The following is a 23,251-nucleotide window of genomic DNA, read 5'->3' as shown; positions in this document are numbered from 1 at the left end:
TCTCACTCATGAGCAGAGAAACACACAGCTGGCGTCACACTAACCCTCAGCAGCAGAAACTCGGGCTTAATGAAGTCCAGCAGAAACCAAGTATCTGGAGGTTTCAGCCAATCAGCAATCGACCTAAAGGAAAGAACCGGGATGAGAAAAAGGGAGTGTTAATACCCTCCCTCAACACCCTCTCCACCAACAGGCAGACAAAGTCGGACGTGCCTTGCAGAAATTAGGAACCTCTTGACCAAATATACAGTCAGGAGGTGGTGGAGTCTGCTTCTCTCATCAGGTTATGATGCTCTCAGGTTCACATGGATAAGAGCAAACTGAATTTGGCAAAAAAATAAACAAACCTGGAGTTTTAGTATTATGTCATTTACAAAAAATAAATCCAATTAGACTGGAGTTGCAAGTATGTTTATTTGTGCAGCACATTTTTTGCTCTGCATTATATTCAAGCTCCTTATTTCTTTTTTTATTTAGAAACATTTAAAATCAGAGATATCTTCCAGGAAACGATGCTGGAGCTAAGTTTAGAGTCAAAGCAGAGCAAACAAAAATGACAAGGTGCCACAAGACAGAAGATCGTTAGCAGTATTGTAACAGGAATAGATATACCGGAAATGTGATTCTTTTATTCAACAAACAGGCTACTTAAAAAAAGAGCCACTGCTAAGATTTATTTTAACCCATTTCATGTGAAGAGTGCAGAAACTTATTTTGCCATGTTATAACCATAAACCTGAATGAACTCTGTTGAAAGTTAATAATAGAGATTAACACAAAAAAATCATAATGAAAGACAAAACTGTCTAATTGTAAAACATTTCTACAAATAACCTGAAATGTTTGCGACGGATTCCCTCTTATATAAATTCAATCAACCAAATTTAGTAGGGGCCTAATCAGTAAATGAATAAATCCTATGAGAGCCTCTTTATTACGACTTTAATAAAGATAGTGGAAAGGCTGACAGCTAGCTAAATTTCAAGCCATTAGTGACCTTACACTGCAAAAATTCCCTCCTAAATTAAGTGTATCTACCCTTAATATGAGCAGGTTAATAAGATGATTTGCCAAATCAATGAGATTTTTATTCTTAAAATAAGATAATTACTTGAAATAAAACAAAGCAATTTTTTTTTTGTTTTTTTTTTTAGATGTAAATTAACTTGTTTCATTGAAAAAGTGTCTCAATTTCCTCCTCAATTCAAGAGGAAATGTACTTATTTTAAGAAAAAATAAGTTATCTATAAAATTTTTCTATTAAACTTACCTTTGTTACATTAAAAAACTATGGATATTTTGATGGCAAAAATTAATGTCAATGTAATAACACAAGTGCTTCTATAAGAAATTGATGACAAACACTGAGAGTGAAAGAAACACATTTTATTTGGTCCAACATAACCTTAGAGGCATTAATGCTGATACTGGCACTTACATTTTTTATTTTATACACCTATATATAATTGTTAACTAGGCTTATTAACTTTTTAACTTTACTGTTTAACTTATCAATTAGCTTTTTACCTTTTTTCTTGACTTAACCTTTTTCAACTTAATTTATAGTAGGTAATATATCATTCAAGGGCTCATCTAATTGGTCAAATGCTAAAATAAGATGTACAGCCATGTAGCAGTATCTTTGCTGAATGACTGGATATAGATCTTGTGCTTCTAGACCTCACTGAGGGACAGGGGGACTCTGTAAGGGAATAAAAAACAGTAACTTGCCCTATAAAGGGTTAAACATGCAACGAAACTGGCGTTAACATAGAGTCCTGTTTGTAGTTTGCCAAAAGCCTTGTAAGGTAGCTCATGGAAATTAGGTTGGGTAAAAAGGAGCAGTCCTAGCTTAGAACCTTTAGGAAGCGACAAAAAAAGGTTTAGCCCCGAGGTGGAGGTTCACCTTCCATCAGGGAAACAATCGTAACCCTACCCTCTAGCAAGACTTGAAAAAAGGCTAAAAACTAATGCATCTTTTTTACTTTCATTTAGCAATCATGCTTCTTTGTCACAGATAATCCCCTGAAGTTTGTGGTTGTACCATAAAAATAAGACTTAAAAACATCAAAACAGTCCTAAAAAGTGTTTTGAATAAAAAACAAATCTGGTTTTATTTTATGAAATTAAAAACAATTGTTCCCACTTTCTTACCTGTTGTTGGTCTTGAGGTAGATCATGGCCAGGGCCAGCGTGGCTCCAGGACAAGTCACATCTACATTTATCGTATCACCCTCCTAAAAACGACAGTTAAAAAGCAATTATAATAGTACTTCCAAAATCTGTCTGATTTTTGTGATAAAAGCGTAATTTTGGCATTTGTACCTTAATTACTAATTAATGCTGAAGCTTTTTGTTTTTGCGTTCTTTTATCTACCTTGATCTGGTAGCTGGGAGACTTGTGCCTTTCCCTGTTAGCCCCTGCCTGAGCCCTCCGATGGCCCCCAACCATGTATTGGTAAAGCTGTTCAGGTACGTTGAGGTCTGTCATCCCAATCAGGTTACTGCCATGCTGGAAAACACAGAAAAAAAGGGTATTAAGGACAGAGAAGAAATTTATTATTAGCTGATCAGATAAAGAAATTTAAAACATAAAAAGGAAAAGGGAAAAAATATTAAAGGGAGATTGAACCTTGGAAATAGTGCTCCCTTAAACAACAAAACTATGGATAAATAGGAAGTCTACTGTCCAAAAATAATTCACATTCATTGTCATCACAAATCCTTAAAGATTTCTTTTTAAAAGAACTAATGAAATATGAAATTAAGGAATGAAATCAATGAACCATCTAACAAACATCTTACTGCTTATTTATTTACCAGCTGACATGTTTCTATAAAGTTACTCACCCCGAGACAAACCATGCCAAGTGCGAGTCCAGCAGCCAGTGAATAGGACTCCCTGTCAGTGCAGTACTCCATCTCTGGACCTGGGGGTCGGCCTTTAAAAACACAGACAAGAGTTAGCTTAACCTGATTGTAATACAACCAGAAAACTACCACTGCATGACGACAAGGAAAATTATCAGTCAACATATCCAATGTTTGATGTTTGGATAAAAAGATGATTAACTATTCAAAGAATTCAACTAAGTCTTGTCGTATGATTCTAATCAGCTGGTACCTTATTAAAGGTCATCTCAAGATTAACTTCACAATAAAACAGTTGTCTCTTTCGCTATGTCCCAAACAAATTCATCCATGTGTTCTTTATTATTACTCTCCTCATTCAAAAAAAATAAATAAATAAAAATCAGAGGCAGAAAGAGGGTCTTCTTGCTCCAAACCACTAATTGACATTGCACAGCAGTTTGCACATGTGTAAAAATACTAGCCATCCATAAGTTATTTATTAAAAAAGAAGCCTGCATTTAAAGTATTTGACACAGGTAGTGCTGTAATATTTGATTTTCTGTATAACAGATTTCAATCTGTTAAATATTGTGTTTGTGTTGGGAGGTTTATCATTTCTCCTTTTGACTGAATACTTACGTAATCAAGCACATCTGCATACAGACGGTTTTTTACAAATATTCGTAAAAGAATGGGTTGCTCTCAGCTCAGTGAATTCCAGGGTGGATCTGTGATCGGATGCAACCTGTGCAACAAATCCACTCGTGAAATTTCCAAGTTTCTAAATATTCCACAGTGAATTATCAACTGTATCATAATGAAATGGAAAGGTTTTGGAAACCACATCGACTTAGCCAAATAGTGGTAGGTCACGTAAACTAACGGAGCAGGATAAGTGGATGCTGAAGCTGAAAGTGTGAAGATGTCGAGCGGCTTTCTGCATAGTCGATCGCTACACACCAACTAACTTCATGTGGCCTCCCAAGTAGCTCAAGAACAGAGAGCTCCATGGACTAGGGTTCCATGGTCCAGCAGCTACATCACAGCCGTACATCACAAAGTGTAATGCAAAGTGTGTATTTACCCAGCAAAACTTCCATGAGTTCCTTTAGTCCAAAGTGGTATAAAGAACAACTTCACTGGACTCCAGAGCGGGGGAGACACTAATCACCCCTCTTTATCTGGAAATCCGATGGATGAGTCTGGGTTTGAAGGTTGCCAGGAGGATTTGTCTTTGTAATTATGCAAAGTGTAAAGTTTGGTGGAGGGGGTTGTTGTGGTACGGGGTTGTTTTTAAGGAGGCGGGCTTTGACCCTTAGTTTCAGTGACTGGAACTTTAAATGCTTCAGCATAACGTAACATTATGGACTTTTTTCCAGAACTTTGTGGGAACAGTTTGGAGCTGGCCCCATCCTCTTCCAACATGACTGAACACCAGAGCACAGAGCAAGCTCCATAAAGGCATAGATAGCAGAGTCTGGTGGATGAAATTGACTGGCCTGCCTTGAGTCCTGTCCTCAACACAATAGAACACCTCTAGGATGAATTAGAGCCGAGACTGAGCTAGGCCTTCTCGTCCAACATCAGTGTGTGACGTCAAAAATGCATTGTTTGAACAAAATAAACCCAAAATAAACCCACTCCTAAACCTTGTGGACAGCCTTCCCAAAAGAGCTGAAGCTGTTCTAGCGGCTAAATGAGGATTAAAGCCAAATTGAGCCCTGATGGATTAGGAATGGGATGTCACTGAAGCTCATATGCGAGTCAAGGCAGGTGAGTGATCTCACAATCATGATGATGATCAGTTGTTCTAATACTTAAAAATGAACTGCATTACTAGAATGCCCAAAGAAATGTACACCTTGATAAAACAGAACTTCTTTAAGTTGTTCAGATATTTACCGACAATTACTTTAAAGAGCATAGCTCATCCAATCATGCTACACATTTCTGTCAAGCAAAACCTTAGAAATTTTAGGTTTACACTCAAACATATCACTAAAAGCTATTTTTATCATCGGAGACATATTTCCTACAGAGATCGTTGGTGTCATAACAGAAGTCTATGATAGTTATTTGTAGTTTTATAACGTTCCATCTAGACTCCACTTTTAAAATACAGCAACAACAAAAAACATCCCCTTGATCGCCCTCAGTTGTTGTAATCCTCTACAGGAAGAACCAATAAAAGGGTAAAAAGTTTACCAGGTTATTCTAAAACCGTATGTTAACATTCAGGGTTTTGCTACTTCCTATATTCGAAAACTGTTAAATCCACATAGTCCAACAAAATCATTCAGATCCTCAAATTGAAACGTACAAATGCTGCCAAGGCATAAAACTTGAGAGAATCGCTCTTTCTGGATTTCTGCTTCTTAACTGCTTAAACATCCTACAAGACTACAAAAAACATTTCTGTATTCTGAGCGTTGCAGTAACTTCAGCCACCCTTACTTTAATTATTGGGTACTGTTAAAAACCTCACAAGTGATTTAAAGCTACAGTGTGTAATTTTCAGCGACATCTAACGTCCAGACTGCAGCAACATGAACATCTCCCCCCCACCGCTTCTCCCCCCCAACAGTTACGTTATTATATATCCTATGTTATTATAAATAACCAATTCTAAGGCAACGCAAATATTAAGGTTAAGAGGCTGAGCTCGTAGATGATGATAAATAACATAGTTATGTATAATATATTACATTTCTGACTGTATATCCCTGTAATTATTACACACTGTAGCTTTAAACTTAGCTTCTTTGGCCAATATATAATGTTACCTTTTTTTTTATCTCAATATTTTTTTTTTTTACAAAAAACAAAGGGAAACATTTACCACCTAGTTCATTGACTTTCTCTCTAGAAGTCTGATAATTAAGCCATTTTAGCTATTTCACTGAGGAATAAAATCCAGGCTTTCCTGACCAGCTTACTTTACAAAAAACGTCATTTTCTAATTATATTTACCAAGAAATGATCAAAGGCTTTCCCTCAGATTCTTCATGTCCTTCACATAGCTGCATTTCTCATAGGTTTGGAACGTTTTTCATCCGATCCAATACAGAGATATAAAATCTATATCAATGTCAGATTCTTTTAACTGTACAAAACTATTTAAGGTTAAAAATTTTCATTTGTCATCTCTGCTTCTACAGAGGAGAAATGCACAGACCTATTTCAGACAGCAAGACCTCAGCGTTGTGTCTGTGTCCTGTTCCCTGGTACACCAGCCCAATGCCAATGACAGCTGCAACCTGCAGGACAGACAGGCAGAAAATACAATGACCTTTGTGCAGTTTTGGTGAATGTTTGTTAATAATAAATAAAAAAATATGGACATCTTACTAAACCAAGAAGGAACTTTTATATGGACCATGAAAGACTTATCTACCATGCAGTCAGTCTCACCTGAACATTATGTGGCACATCCAGCTCAGTGGAGGTGGGTGGGAGAAGAGCAGGAATGTGAATGCTGAGCAGTCTGGTGATTGACATGTCCATGGTGCCTAGTTTAGCAGAAGAAACTCCCAGTAGGAGTCCAATACTGGTCATCTCATGGCCCTACAAGAAACCAGGAACCATTTTATTTTCACATGCCATGTATATAAATGTTTTTTCCACATTATTGATTTATTTTATACACATGTAAATATGGAAACAATGGGGGGGGGGGAAATGAAGGAGAGACAACAAAATGATGAAAGTAACAAAGGAAGAAAAAGAGTAGAAGTAAAAGATGAGACATGGAATAAAAGCACAACAAACAGAAGGAGTTAAGAAGAATGAAAAAGACAATATATGAATGAAGGAGCAAAAAATACATTTTGGAATACTCTCCACTAGGGCTGCAACTAATGATCATTTTGCAAATCGATTAATCGATTACTGTTTAGATTAATAATCTGACAGCCAAAAGTTCCTTAAAGAGGAGTTTTTATGAACTCAAACCAGGTAAAACTAAAACTTTTCCACTTGAGGATTTCCGGGTAGAGCATATTGACAGAAAAAAAAAGTTTATTATCTTTTTTTTTTTTTTTTCTGAAATGCATTATATATATATATATTTTTTTTTTTTTTTTTTTTTTTTTTTTTTTACAATTTTATATATTTACTGCTCTAAGTGGGTTGCTCTGTATGGTAAAAACATATTTTAGAGTCTCCATACTCCAGTTAACAATTAATTGATTACTAAATTAGCTGATGATTATTTCAAAGTTCGATTATTTACGATTAATCTGAATGTCTCAGCTCTACTCTCCACACTTATCCACACCCAGAAGATAATGAACTCAAACTAAATAGTTTGCAGAGAGATCGCAGGAACTCCGTTATCAACTTATTACAGAGTCCTGCTAAATGGAGCCCATGCAACACTTAGGGGAGATTGTTAAAAATGTATAAAGCATAGTAGATAAGGCTCCAGTAGTGAGTCTGGTCTATACATTTGTCAACAGTCTACTCATTCAAATACATTTTGGCTCATCAACACTTGCTTTGTTTTTTGTTTTTGTTTGTGAGTTTGAATTTCTAAATTAGTTGGTGAACATTTATCTTAAGGCTCCACACATCAGATCATTTAGTAGTTTAATTATCTAAAACCTATAATTAACCCGTTAAATCAACCGAACTCGATGTTCAAAGATTAAAGTTCCAGTGTGTTAAATCAGCAGTGATGCACTGCCGACTTCTTGCTTGTAAAATGTAGTTAAACCCTAGAGATTAGGAACCTGAGAACACAACTCGAAATTCTCTTTAAAACCACACCAACGCACAGTTCTAACAAACTCTTCGTTTGCATATCAGTGTCTTTTTTTTTTTCTTTTTAGCGAAAGTTGAAACCAAAAGAAAACCACCAAATACGGAGGAGCTTCGCCTGTCAACCATGTTCACAACTTTCATTCACACTGTTGGCTTTTCACTTGGATTGAGCTGTTAACATCCCAACTTTGTGAATCAATAAAATGATCCTTTCCTCATTGGTTTAATATGTTTTACAAAAGCTTGTGATGTATTTTCATTTATCAATATTCTTATGCCATCTACCACAGCATGGATGTGCATTCAGACCAGCAGTATGTGGACAGGAAGTCAGCAATGCCGATCTCAAATTTAAATTTCACTTGCAAGACAAACCCACCGTGCAGCTTGCACGAAACCTGGCTGAATAGTTGCATGTGCAATTTTAGTACAGTCAATTCTTTGAGGGGACCTTCATGCATTATACATATTTTCACACAAATGAGTCATAGGGGATGCACATTGACAATTACTATTAATTTCACATTCTGAATCAACATGGAAATGAATCTTAACTTCTAAATGGGCACCTGGCTTTGATACATCATAGTGGCTCTTGTAGTAAAATACAAGAACCACTGAGTTTTGTTAAGCAAAAATAAGATTTTGACTTGCAGCATCCTGTTTTTCTGCCCTGAAAGTGGGAAAGGCTCATCTTATTTCTAATTTCTCAGAAGCCAGAGTTTCAGTTTGACTGATGTAGGTTTACAGTTCTCATTTACGCACATCTGAAGAGAGGTGAGCATGTTGTTGTGTGAGTGCAAGTAAATGAAAGCAGCATCTTTGTGACCGCCATTCTCTGTAAGTTGGTGCATTTAATGTGTGCTGTAAGTTACAGATGCAACAGTAATTCAAAGCTACCTCTAGGTAACCCCCAGCAAAATTAACAGTAAAAGAAAAGTCAACTAAAGAAAATTACATATTTCAATTTAATGAGCTAAAATTTCCTTTATATCAAAAAATTATCACCTTTAAAGTGTAACCATTTTTAACTTTAATTGTTATACTGTAATTTTTTCTGAGCACAAGATTCAACATTTTTAGAGACAATTTGCTCCCCTCAGTTTCTTCTTCTTATTTTATTATTTGTTAGGTTCTATTGCGGTTTTACAAAATATCACAATTTCAATTTTTATTGCGACCGGAAAAAAACAACCAATCTAAGTCCAAAAACTTTTTAATAAAAAGAATTTCAGTTTGTTTCTAAATTCCTCTTTCCTGCCTTTAAATTTTTTTTTCTTTAATGTTGGTTAATGTGTTTATAAGTTGATTAACGTTTGCTTAGGAAATAGTACTGCAAGTATTATGAGGATTTACATTGATATCAATACATTTCTAAAACCACTGCTGTAGGTACAGGAGAGCTTTAGAGCACATTATTTTTTTTTAAGCATGATTATACACATCAGTCCATGCCTGTCTACATGATTTACAGCTTTAGCAACAAAACAGAAAATGTTAAAAGCCTTTTGTGCAAACCTTGGTGAGGTAGTCATGTATGTTGAGCGTAGCCAGCTTAGTGAGGTGTCCGTTGAGGCCGAGGGCCATGAGAAAACCTGCGTACTCGTTAGCCAGCTCAGGACTCTTTGGCTTGTTGTATGCGATCCAGGCAGAGTCGACCTGAGGAGGAGGAGGAAGAGATCAACATTTTATCTGTAGAAGTTTTTATTAATTGAGAAGTCTTTTCATGTACTAGACACCAGCAAATTAGCAACTTGCTACATGGCCTATGATCACACATTGGTTACTGTATAAAGTAAACAGTTAAAGAATACCATTTAAGCCCATTTAATTTTTCAGTGATAGCCACATCTACTTGCTGTTAGATTTGTACTTAGTTCGGCTATTAGTTAAAATATTAGATTTAAAAATGTGAGGCTACTTCAAGAGGCCAATAGGTACAAAAAATTTTTAGTTAACCCCAAACATATTTGACTTAAAAGGCCAATATTTGCCATGTAAAAAACTAATAATCCACCATCCAAGTATTAATGCTAGTGCTTTTAAAGGAAGAAGAAAATGCAAAAAAAAAAAAAAATCAAGGCATCTCACAACAGATTATTTTTTAATTACACAAGAAAATGTTCCTATTTATTATTTAAGTTCAATCAGCTGTCTGTCAGTTCTGTTTAATGCTTTTAATAATCCCATGGAAGCGGTCAAGCTGTACTATGCTGTAAATGATATCCATAAACATGCAGAGAAATCAGATGGCTACTAAAATCCTCTTGATCAATTTCAACTGCTGACTGAGAAAGGCTGAAAAATCAATTCATTTTCTAAACCTGCGAAAACCTACTAACAGTGAGGTGCAAAAACTGTCACGTAGGTGAAAACTGTCAAGTTAAAACCACTCATTCAGGGCGCAGCAGTGGTTTAGGGGTTAAACGGGACACATGATCGGAGGGTTTGGTCCTCGACTCAGCTGTCGAAGGTTCAAGTTCTGGCCAGTTGACTTTTGCAGCATGACTTCCCCGTCACCCTAGTCCGATTTCCTTCCATTCCATCTTTAGAACCACTTATATTGACCACATACAAAATGAACAAAAAAAACTTTTTCTGAACACTGAAAGTGAAGGAACTCTTATTACCTGCTTTACAGGAAATTAATGTTTCTTTTTTTTTTTTTTTTTTTTTAAATGGAGAGAATAAGATAGTCAGATCAAACCTTTAAAAATGGTTTTGAGTTCCTGAAGTAGTTTTTAATATATATATATATATATATATATATATATATATTTATGAAAACAGTCCGAACCGTTCGGTTCGACTGTCTCGGTTCGGTTCGCGTGTGTTGCGTTCGGTTCAAGCGCTGCTCCATTTTCTCATAGGCGAAGCGTTTACACTCCAGAGCAGAAGGTGGCGGTACTGCGACCAAAGCCAACCGCCAGTAGTAAACAAGAAGAAGAAGGAGCGAAGCAGCTTAGCCGGGTGTAGCAGGGAAAAAAATCAGTTGTTGTGGAGAATTGTGTGGGTATGGCGAGTGGGAAAGAACAGGAGTTGGAAGACGCGCCAGCAGCACTTTATAGGTCTGCTGTATGGGACCACTTTGCATTTAGAGTGACCTACGATGACGGCGGAAAGAAAGTTGTGGATAAAAGTGCAACAGTGTGCAAGCATTGTGCAACACGTTTTGTTTATGCTAACAGCAACATGACCAACATGTCATGCTAAGCCCGAAACCCCACATACTCCGTCAGCGCTCCGCTACGCTCCGCCCCGCTGCGCTCCAGACCGCCTGCACAGAGCAAAGCCTACAGCCTCCACTGTGGCTCCCGTCCGCTCCGCTCTGAGTTCCTTGGAGATCGTAGAGGGCATGCGCGAGATGATTAAATTCAAAGCAGCAAAACATGCAGAAATGATCCAAGGTTTCCGCGGTGTAACAATAAACATATACCGAACCAAAAACCGTGACCACAAAACGTGAACCGAACCGTGGAAAATAAAAGTTTATAATATATAAAAATTTATCCAACTCTTATCACCAAGAACAGAAATTGGGTCATTCATTAAAAATACTTTTAGATTTTAGCTAAATTTAATATATTTTTAAAGCAGATTTGATCACACCAAACTCTGCTTTTGAATTAGTGTCTGCATAGCTGTGGCAAAAATTATTACAAAATTAGAGAGAAAGCAAAAATTGCGGCTATGAACGTTGTGTGCTAATTTAGATTTTAAATTGTAGAAAAAGAAATGAATTCATAGGTAAAAACCTTTCCCTAATTAAGTATGAAATGTCTGTATAAACCACGTGAAAAAAAGCTGGACTCACCTGTGAAGCAGGAGCTATTTTAAGTCCTGCTGCAACTCCGTTATGGAAACTGGGCCAATTGGTCATATTGGGAGGAACATCAATATTCCCGCTGTTGAGGTCCACCATAGCATTCCTGGGGGGTGCACGGCCTGGAGAAGAAAAAAAGGAAGCAGGTAACACTGTAAAATGAAAATGGATGGGTATGTAGAAGCCTTGAAACCATTCAAGGAAGATCAAATACCAATTACTGCCATTATCAGTCAACCTTTACTATCATTTGCCTTCAGGATGTGGAAATTCCATATGTTAAGAGAAAACTCTTGAAAGGAGCAAACACTTATGTAAAGAGATCATAGACCAATATCAGCATCATACCAGTAAGATTCAGTTTTGGTACAGGCAAAGGTTCAGTCGGTACTGGATGATAGGAAAAAAGCGTGAAGAGGCCTCTACCAACTGAAGCGCCATTGTTCTCTGACATAACTGCAAAAGCCTACGTAAGACAGAAAAGAACAAAACAAAGAAAAACAGAAATCACATAAAAATATATATAACTTTAGCTTTTGATCAGTATTATTTTCTTTAGTAAACATAACAAGTGGAAACAAAAGCATACCAAATCGTTTTCATCATGTTTTTAGACCAAACATCATATCATCACGTATACATTAGGCTCACTTGTTTTCTCTCTCCTCTATATACTCGTGGTCTGAAACTTCCGGTAGCTGGACAACGCTGACCCGGACCGGCCTGGAGCTCTGGAGTAACCTTCTGACTTCCTGAACCCTTAAATCCTGACTCCAGATCAGTCCTGTAACCTATCGAAGAACAGAAGATGATAAAGACCGAATCTTAAGAAAAACAAGAGAAAGCATTTATATTTAAAAAGGTGAAGAAAAAAAACAAAAAACAAACTTGAAGCGACATTCAAGTAAAACAAAAAAATCTAGTCACCTCATGAATAAAGTCTGACATCCCATCTTCCTCCTCATCTGCGTCTGTAGATGCAGGCGGGACCAGGGAGAATCCTGAACCTACAGACTGAAAACACTTAAAAGTTAGGGATGCACGATATTGGGATTTTGCCCAATATCTGATATGCCGATATTTTAAAACGCATGTAGCCGATAACCGATATCGATACTGATGTTAAAGCTGGACAAAAATAAGTAGTCATTGAAAATAGCAGTTTTGTTATCCATTTCTGACACTTTGAAAAATAATATACTCAAATATATTTTCATATGCTGATATCAAGTTGATTTTTAAAAACGCGGTATCGATCTATTTTACTTTCAAAATCTGGTAAAATTTCATCGTTCTGTTACAAACTCTCGTGATATTTTGCAAATTCTTGTGAGATTTTGTTAGTAAAATAGATCCATACCACGTCAATATATCAACATATAAAAATATGGCAAAATTTCGTGAATTTTCGGGGGATTTCGTAGCATAACGATGACATATAGCAATATTTCATTAGTAAAAGAGATTGATATGGTGTTTTTAAATGGCAATATATCAGCATATGAAGATATTGTGATATTTTAATTTATCAATATTTTTTCCCTTCGTCTTTAGAAGTTTTTAAGTCTGTAAAAAAAGTTTTTGAGGAAGAAGTAGTATTTTTTTTTTTTTTTTTTTTTTAGACTTTAGAAACTCAGAAGCTGATCAAATATCGGGTTAAATATCGGTGGGGTGGCCGATGTCCGATATTCAGTTTTAAGGCCGATACCGATAGGGGGCCGATTATATCGTGCATCCCTATTAAAAGTGTAAACAAAAAGTCTTCCTATAGAGACAGATGAAGCTGTTAATCTAAAAAGAATCCATTTGATGCTGTATTTAAAGGAAAAACAAAAAACAAAAAAACAAGCTGCTACAATATTACAATAGTACATCGAAGCCCAATTAGATGAAAAATTTTTATGCACTGGGATAACAATCAGGTTTTGTACTTTAGAGCACATTTTCAAAGCATTCAAAAATCCTGATTAGTATGATTGTGGTAGTTTTATGGTCTTTAAAGGTTAAATAAAGAAAAATGAAAGTTAAGACTCTATTGCAGACAGCTGCATAAAACAAAGTCTGATTGTTTTATGCTGATTTAATATAAATCTTAACTTACAGCTTTGTTTTTGGCCAGGGTCATCTTATGGGCTTGTTTGGTCAGGTCCTGTCGGCCAATCAGAAGACAGACTGCCTCCGGCCAGTCAGAGGAGGGCTGCTCACGACATCGATATATTGCCTCTCTGATTGGCAAAGCCACACCGAACGGGACCGACTCCAAGTCCTTCAATGTAAAGCCTACAACAGTGGAGAGGCAGGGATTAATGACTTGGTTATTTATAGTTTGTTAGCAACTGCAAAGAAAACATAAAACTGGTTTATGGCTTTAAAAGAGAGTTTAGAGAAACTCACACAACATCTATAACAACAATAATGATTAATTCAAATCAGGTCAATACTTGGGAATCAAAAATGTGAAATTTCACAAATAGCATTACCAAACACTAACAGGTCACCTATTCTAAGACCCAAAGTAACCACTTTAAAAGGGACATAAAGTGGAGCTGGTTAACTATTAATATCTGAGATTCTCAAACAATGAGAATTTTTCTGTTTTTGACACGAGTGGCCTTTATTTGACAGTAAATAGACAGGAGAGATAGTTACAAGAAAGGGGGGAGACATGGGAAGGCCTGGACTAGAAAACTGCACCAAATGGTAAATCAATCATGTGCTCTAAGTTTATCACCACAGCAGCACCCCATGATTTCTTCAATTTTAAACCAATGTTGAGAGTTGTTTAAAAAAGCAAAAACAAGCAAGTTTTGATTTACAAAAAACTAATTATTTTGCAAGAGGAAGAAAATAAATGATTTGGTGCTACTTTTTTCCTAAAACAGGGATGTTTTGTTTTTTATATACGTCTGTCCCTGCTATCCAAATACATTAGACTCTACTTACCATTCTTCACTGATGTTCAGTACAAACAGCATGCCTTTGTCACATTGCAATGAGTTTAACAAAGGTTGGGATGAGATGGGCTTCTTCGGATCCCCTGAGAAGCCCAGTTTTTCATATTCTCTTACATATGGGACAATTCTTGCTTTTCTGCCAATTAGTGAACATTAATGTTTTAGATCTCAGGATTACTCGTCGCTTTAGGTTCATTATAAAAGCTGCAAAACCCATTCTGCTTCCTCTATGTAGATGAAGCACAAAAAAGTGAAATAGAGCTTTTCCAAATATAAACACCTTCAAATCTGATGTTGAGACCAATTTCCTTTCCTTTCCTTTTAATAATATGCTTGTAAATGTAAGCTATATTTAGTTTAATTCTGCAGTGATCATTTTCATCAAAACATTTTACCTTAGAAATGAGAGTCCAGAAAACTATTACAAAGAAACGTTAGATACAAACATTTTGGTTTCAACAAAGATCTTTGGAAAAACAAAAATACCAAAGCTGGGCAGCCGAGGAACAAATGAAATAGAATAAAGACAGAAAAGGTGTGTAAAAGTAATAATAAATCATCACCTCTTCCCATAAGATATGGATCCAAAATTTACCCCAAAAGTCTGCCTGTTATCTTGTTTTCTTAATTAAAAGGTCATATGCTTCATGCTCTGAATACTATCAGCAAAATCCATCAACTGTTTAATAGTAGCTGGATCCTTTAATAAGCTATAGGTAAGTTATAACCTTTTACTTACTGGCACCATAATCTTTAGCATATATATAACAGCTTTTTATATATTTGGGCCTGTAGTCCCCAAATAAAAGATTTTTTTTTAATTTGGAAATCAGGAAACCGATTTCCAATTACAAAATTGAAATTGAATGGCCAGCACATACACAGACTTGGAACCCACTTAGAGGCATGAATCAAGTAACGGGTCTGAAGATCCTCTAAAGAAAATACATTTAATAATAAAACAAATATCACTGAATCATATTGGGGTTCTTAAGCAATAAAAACATCACAGAAATAAATTAAAGCCAAATAAATTGGCTCTTGACAGTTCTGCTTTCTACTCTTGTCATGGTTAACTGATTTTATGGAAATGTTTGTTTATTCAAACAATAATTTGGATCATAAATCCATTCTGGTATTACTTTGTTGATCAGAAGCAATGACATTGTGGAACTTTCACTCTATAGCACTAAAAACATTTCTTTTAGATTATTTTATTCCCCCGATTTTAAACATTTACGTTGTTGAAAAAATTGAAATCCTCTACAAATATAGTTGTATTGACAGACTGACTAAATACCTAGGATTGTTGACTTAACTAAAGAACAGATATTAAATCTGGCTTTAAGACCAAAAGTCTAAAGATTAGATTTACTGCAAATGCCTAAACCTCTGTTGATGTAAGCTAATGCTGGAGTCAGTGTGGGGCGGGCGGTGTGCTGCTCTTACCCTGTGAGGTAAGCCAAACCACCAGCTGCTCAGCTAGACTCTCGCTGGAAAACTTGACTTTCACACTGCTCTGTCTGGAAAAAGCATAAAAACATTTTTGTTTTTCAAATTGTTTCTTAAAAAAAGTGTGAAAAAGTTAATTGCGTATATGATAAAAAAACGCAAAATGCATTCGAAGTTGTTAATCTAATTTTTTTTTTGGTTTATTGACTTTATTGATCTCACAGTGGAGAAATTTACTCATTACATCAGCTCTAATAGTCAAAGGGGAAGAAGAAGGTGCCAAGAAGAATCTTACCTTCTAAAGTTTGGCTCACTAGCACAGGATCTCTGGCCTTAAAATGCAAAAGAAAAAAGGATTATTATAGAAAACAGCAATGAGAACAAAAAAAAATACTTCACCTTTATTAAATTAGCTCTTATTTATAAGTTGTTAAGGCAGGCTGCTCATATCATCAAATATTCTACTAAACTGCTTAATGGGGAATCATTAAAATCCTTTAAACCATCAATTAACTGGCTGCTAAAATTGGTCACACTTACAAAAAGGAGGAGTTACAAGTAGAATGGGTGATTTGTCAATAAATGATTACACAGAGGAAAACAAGCTGTCCAGCATTTAAGAAAATACAAGTGATGCTTGAGGCTATTCAAAATGTGCCCAGTATATTACAGTCCAGGGGCAATATGGAGGGAATAGATGTCCAAATAAAAAGAAGCACTAATTGCAGTACAATATTTTTTATTGATTATGCAAATGTGCTTTCAAATAGAGAAAAAAAAACAAAGCAGAAAACGTATTAATGCATTAATAGAATAATACAGTCAGAGGAAAGACGGAACAAAACATCTGCCACTGCTTCACCTCTGCATAGATGAGAGCCAATTTAATACTAGAGAGCACTCAGAGCTTCACCAAGCAGTTCATTTAATTTTTTTCTCGGTGTTAAAGCAGCACGGTGTAAGGTTTGACTTGGGTAATAGCTTCAGTTTAAATATATTCCATAATTATTCAGGTCACTGTACAGCATTTGGCACACATCGATGGAGGTCAGCTCTATCTAATGTGACCAAGAACGCCGCTGCACATAGCAAACGTTTCTTTAAACGGTAACCAGCATGTATTTTTGAACATTCTGTACAATACCAGTCTTAGACCTATGTTTATAAACACCACAGCACACAAGTGTTAGAAACGTTCAGACCAGATTCTCAAAAGAAGGCTTGTAAGAATGAAGAACTAAAGGTAAAGGTGACCTAAAATAAAGGTATGGTTAAAACAGGGAGAATATTTTCTTCTTTACATATCCCTCTAAGTTACCAATTCAAACTTTTTTCAGCACATTTGGAACATAGTGGAACTTCAGCACAAATGGTTAAGAAGGTTTATTAACTGGTTTGTTCATCAAAACTAAACACATAGTGAGCATGTTGTGGTTCTTTCAGCATCAAGACAAATCAGATCAGCTTTATCTAAAAATGTTTAACACACCTGATCTTTTTTCCACTTAAAAATTGGCTCCCAAAAAATCATAGATTGTCCATCCTTATTTCTGATCCTGAATTAAACACAAATCTTATGAAAATTGTAAATATGGATCCGATATTTTGGTTTGAAAAAAAAAAAAAAAAAAAAAAAGAGTAATAGTTTTGACACTTTGGTACCCAGATCATCTCCAGTTTAAAAATCAGAGAAGCAGTTTCAAACTATCATTGAAAAAACTCAAACATTTTGAATTTTCAAACTGATATGTATACATTTTTATAAAGGATTAGTACTATGGAAGGACTTTTTTTTTTTTTAAACAGACCTAAAAAACAAATACATTAAATATATATAAAATATTTGATGCTGCTCACAACAAAAAAAAAACTGTTTTCATTTTCAGTCTTGATGCATTTAGACATGGAAAAAGCAGGCAACTGATGGCATTTCGACAGTCTTAGTCAATTCTGTGAACTCGCTCTCGAGCAATCTGTAATTGGAGCTCTGATGTTTTAAATCATCTGGCAATTCAGAAGCAAATCAGAAAACAACCAACACATTGGCTGGCATCTGACTTGAAATGTGCTTAGGATGGCTCTCCATGTTCCTTCAACAGTCTCCAACTCCATCTACAGATTGCCGTTCTGCGAGCTGATGGAATTCCCAAAGACTCCTGGATAGGTGTCAAAAAAAAAAAAAGGAGTAAAATATACCTGCTGAGAGCTTGAAGAGGTACTTTGATACATGTGTGGATGTAGCATTATCGTCGCCAATGATGTAGAGTGCATAACTCTGTGAAGCAAAAAATGGAAAAATAAAAACAATTAAAAAACATACTTTGTTAGTTGGTTGAAACCTTTTTTTTTAATACAGGCAGCACTTAGAATAAAGAAACACTTCACAAAAGATTTAAGTATTACTTTGGAGAAATATGCATAATTTATGTAAGTTCTAAAGTAAAAAAAAAACTATATAATAGGCCCCATTGTAAAACAGTGAACAGGATTAACTTATAATTAGTTGTACTTCTGCTGCAAAGGTTTGTACACTTAAATTAAAAGCTTAGTCAACAATCTTACTAGCTTTTAATGTAGCATCAGTAAAGGGATCGAAATAACTACTTCTGTTTTCAAAATATCATGTAATAAACAAACACCTGATTTCAACAATAATGGATGCACATAAGTTATTATATGATGAAAAAAGCAAAAGAATGAACTGAAATCTAAATAATAGTGAGAAGTTCTTTAATGCTTCCCCTTTTACATCAACAATATCACTTGCATCAAATGGTAAAAAAGAAGAAAAAAAAACAACCACCAACAATAGGAAAATAGGAATGTTTCCCGTACCAAAACCAGCAGCTTGGTCCTCTGACAGATGCCAGGTAGGTAAGGGAATGGGGAGCTTTCTTCCCCTCTCAAGCAGCTGCTGAGCCAACTGAACACACAGGGAGGATTGGAGCTGAGGAAGGTAGGCCGCTGCATCTGACCAATCACAGCTGATCATGAAATGGAGCGAGACAAAGATCAAATTTGACCATTGCTGGAAAACTCTTAACTATAATTGGATGTGTTACTAGAATAATGCGTTTATGCCGTTCTGAGCTTCAAACCTATCTTTTACTGTACTATCACGCCTTGCGTGTTTCCTGACTAAACATCATATCACACCATTGAGTCTCTTACCCTGGTCTATGACGCAGCTTTCAGTAAAGTAACTAATTAACGAAGGGAAGTCTCGCCAGTACTGATCAACATATTCATCCAGCTGAAGGTCTCTGCAAAAACACAAACGATTAATAAAATACAATGCAGAGAATCAATAATTCTTACTATCATACCAAGATAACCAGAGTAAATAAACACCCAGAGTAGTTTTAAAAGATGTTCTTATTTAGTGAGAGAAAATAAATACGAAACAAATAAGACCTTATATAAAATATAAGAATAAAAAAATGCCCCTCCTCTACCTGTTGCTGGACACCGTCAATAAACCTGCTAAAAGAAAGCTAACACACTTTGTTTTTATAAATAAGAGAAGCTGGAGGCAGTTTTAAAATATTCTAATGAAAAAACATAAATAAACCCCCAACTCCAAGGCCAATGCCACCCCTGGCAGACTGCATGATTAACTAACTAGGTGATAGCAACTTGCTACAGTCTAATATAAGGTCTAGTAGAATGAACTAAAGTACACCAAGAGAAACTAACAAAGCATTTCTTGATTGTATTTTTACATTATATATATCCAGAAAACGAAACAGAAAAATATAAAACTAAGTAAATCAGGATATTATAATTTTTTTCTTATTGTTTTGCATGAAATAACACTAGAAAACTGATATTAGCTGGTAAATTAATCACATTATTTATATTCAGTTCCTATTCAGAGGAACGCTTAGCAAACAGCGTGGCTTTTACCATACATGGCATCTTAAAAAGTAAATAATATAAATGGTAACTGACTACAATGGATGGTGGATTATAGTTTCCTCTTGATTATTTCCAATGTTCTTTGTTGTTTTTTTTAAATCATAGCACTGATCAAAATTAGTCTTTCTTGTAAGTAAAAGAAAAATGTAGTACCCTCTTTCAGCCAGCTGAACAGCAGTTCACAGAAATAAATAAGAGTGTCTGCACTAATATTTATTGTACATATTCAGCTCATGATTCATATCTAAATTTAATACTTAGTAGCCCACTTTTGCCCTGTGTTTGCAGTCCCTTTAGAACCAAAAGATCCTTTCTGAATTTACATAAATTTCCTTACCCAACGAGCCAATAAAATCAATTCTCTGAAAATATCCCCTAGTTGATTCAACCTAAAACCTGAACGAAGAGTTAAATCTCTAGAGCAGGCATCCCCAAACTCAGTCCTCGAGCACAGCTGATTATAATGATTGCAGTAGAGCAAAAGCCTGTTAATCAACTATCAATTAAAATCTGATTTGCTGGAGCAGAGAAACATCTAAAACCTGCAACCTCGGCCCTCGAGGACCGAGTTTGGGGATGCCTACTCTAGAGTATGTGAAGAAGCTGTCCAGAATCCAGAATTACACTTATACAAACTTTGTCATTTTGTACACACAGGGTGTGTACAAAACAAAAATTCATTCAGTATCAACAATGGGAAGACTATAAAATATTACTTCAAACAAACCAGATAAGCAATTTTTCCAGAATAGTTTAAGCTAAAAATGATCAAACAAAGCAAGCAGTTCTCATTTTTAGAGCAAGTTAATAAAGTACAAAGAGTATAAAAAACTCATCGTACTTAAATGCAACCCACATACTAACAATGCAGAACAATTACTCTGAAGAGCTCTTCACTCTCCCACTCCTCTTATTCTCTTTTTGTCATGGTCACCAATAACAGCAGTCACTTGACAGTCTGTTCAAGTTTTTTTTCCCTCAGCGCACACCACTGAAGAGCCTGAGATGGCATATAAACTTTCACTCAGAACATAATGCATTTTTTCTCTGTGTTTAATATAGTTTATGAACATTTGAAAAAGGTTGCTTTTTATGATAAAAAAAGACCTCTTTAATTCTCATCTAAATACTTTAGAATTTGCCTCAGAATGTAGCTGAGAATCAGTTTCATTTCTTGATGTACTTGTCAACAAAGTGGACCTTCTTTAGACCGCTACTTTAAAACATTGACTGTTAGGGACATATTCTTACACTAGCAGTTAGCATCCTCTCAGCCTGAAAGCGACCTCCTTAAAGTCAGCTGTTGAGAATCACAGGGATTTGCAGCACTGATTAATTGTTTGACATAAAAGCTAATCATCGCTGTCATATATGTAGAGAAATAGGTGATGGCGACCATCTACTGAAACAAATTCTGTATTAGATTGTAGCATTAACTCCTAAACTTCCCTTTTATACAGACTCAAACATTGAATTGGCTACATTTTCCCTACTGTCTAAGGAGATTAAAAATGCATCTTTAAACATTGGAACATTTTATCTAGTTACGCAACAATAGGGCACAGCTTTAAAAAGTCTTGTAGTTTTATCAATGAAGTCTCCAGGAATCTGAGAGATTTTTTAGTTGGAGAAAACCGTGACCTTTCTCCTTTTCAATTCTCGTCTCCACCACCAGGTGGTTATTTTCCCTGTTCTGGCTGTGCTCAGTGCAGAGCTTTGATGGAAGTTAGTGAGGTCCTATAAGCTCATACTGACAAAAAGGTTTCCATTTAAAAAAAGGAAGAAAAAAAAAGAATTCCCCTGTTGCACCAAAATGATTAATATCTTGGAATTTCCTTATGTTCCAGTTTATATAAACTTTTCACATCACAGGGCAAAATTAAAAGAATTAAGATTAGGATTTCAGAACAAAGAAGTAATATTCCTAATAAAGATGAGAGATTTCCTTTGGCTAGACATGCCATGAAATGTTGACATGACATTTTTTCGAAGGAATTTCAGTTCTTAGAAGTGTTGGCTGCTCCTAAAAGAGCAGCTGAGAGCCAGGAAACCTTAAGGGGCTGAATAAGGAATGGTTTTCTCTGGAATTTTTGCTCTTATGAATTAATTTTTTGTTATTTGATCTTGTATGGAAAATTCTGTATGTCATTGTTGCTTAAGTGTAACTGACTGAACTGACAGCTTTGCATAGCTGTTTCCTCTTTAAGCTAAACCCACCTCTGATTCTACTCTATATATCAACACATTGTTAGTATTGGTTTTGTTAGGATTATTTATATTATTCATGTATGTGCTTGTTAAACTCTAATAATACCAGTCTGTTATATGCTAAGGCTGATGTTTTCACAAGCAGTTTATTCCATTAGGACACTCCTTCTGTCAGGATAAAAGGTTATCATCTTCATATTTACATTCAGATTTGGGAAGAAATGGAAGCACAGACAGAGTCGATCATTCTCAACAGCGAGCCCTCAGTCACTGTGCATTCAGAATGTCCTTGATCTAGAACACTGTAATATCTTGATGTGGCTGGAGCCAGCGATGTCTCCTTGTTTACAAACGTGTATGATGTAATGAAGTGAGATATGAGTATTGCCCCATTTACACTACCCTTTTGAAACCGTGCAAAGAACGGTCCGAGCACCGCAACCAAGATAACTGTCGAGTGTAAATGGAAAGCAACTGAACTGCACTGTGCCAGACACAACGGAACCATGCTAAATCTAGTACTAGTTCAACAGTAGGGTTCAGCACAGTTCATTTGTGGCTTGGTTCTTGGATAACAAAGAGCACATGAGCAGACCGCTCCTATTTACAGTCAGCTGACTCGTGCACGTTTTCCGACATGTTCGGCTTTGCAGTTCACAGATCTCTTCACCTGTTCACAACACGAACTTCTTCTCAGCCTATTAACAATATATGGCATCAAAAGAACACGGTGTGACCAGCAATGATGCAGAGACCGAGGCTCTCATTGTAATTTGGGTGGAGGACGCTATCCATGCACATAAGATCCTGAATGTATGGGCACCATTTTGTCTGCGTGATCCCTGCCTTGAGAGCTGTAGTACCGTGGACCAGTGATAGGAGGCAAGGGACTGTGCTAGCATTATGTGCAACTGGTGGTAAGAACCAAGCCCGGCACTGTTAACTGATCCAAGCACGTCCGAACTCAGCACAGATCGGTTTCAGGCGGGTAGTGTAGATGGGGCAGGTGTGGCAAGGAGAGACACTGGAGATGTATAAAAATGTTTGTTTAACTGTTATTCTGGGCCGACATTCTGAAGAAGCAAGCCCGGTGGTAAGCGCTGCCATTTGTAAACAGAGTCATTTTTCTGGTAAGATTATAATTTCTGTAAAAACTGTTCTCCTGTCTCATAGTAATTTAATACATATACATTATGAAGTGTTATTCAAAGTGTTTGTTCCAAGCGATCTCTTCTCAGGGAAGAATGGGGGAGAGAAAACCTTAAGATGTAAACCAAGGTTT

At 36.0% G+C, this 23,251-nt stretch overlaps 1 protein-coding gene across 1 annotated transcript in view; it reads right to left on the bottom strand.

Moving 5' to 3' along the window:
• anapc1 (anaphase promoting complex subunit 1) overlaps nt 1–23,251 on the bottom strand; it is a 69,776-nt gene that overhangs the window by 22,950 nt on the left and 23,575 nt on the right. The window contains 18 exon segments of the mRNA XM_038295718.1: nt 45–123; nt 2,155–2,237; nt 2,378–2,512; nt 2,851–2,942; nt 6,029–6,110; nt 6,265–6,417; nt 9,133–9,273; nt 11,429–11,559; nt 11,786–11,869; nt 11,872–11,903; nt 12,089–12,228; nt 12,365–12,451; nt 13,539–13,717; nt 15,841–15,914; nt 16,139–16,175; nt 18,040–18,118; nt 18,679–18,827; nt 19,015–19,106. Coding sequence (XP_038151646.1) covers nt 45–123; nt 2,155–2,237; nt 2,378–2,512; nt 2,851–2,942; nt 6,029–6,110; nt 6,265–6,417; nt 9,133–9,273; nt 11,429–11,559; nt 11,786–11,869; nt 11,872–11,903; nt 12,089–12,228; nt 12,365–12,451; nt 13,539–13,717; nt 15,841–15,914; nt 16,139–16,175; nt 18,040–18,118; nt 18,679–18,827; nt 19,015–19,106 — 1,849 coding nt within the window.

This window comes from Cyprinodon tularosa, unplaced genomic scaffold, assembly GCF_016077235.1.
Source record: "Cyprinodon tularosa strain WSP-4 unplaced genomic scaffold, ASM1607723v1 ctg359, whole genome shotgun sequence".
NCBI lineage: Eukaryota > Metazoa > Chordata > Actinopteri > Cyprinodontiformes > Cyprinodontidae > Cyprinodon > Cyprinodon tularosa.
This window is presented reverse-complemented; position numbering and strand designations above follow the sequence as displayed.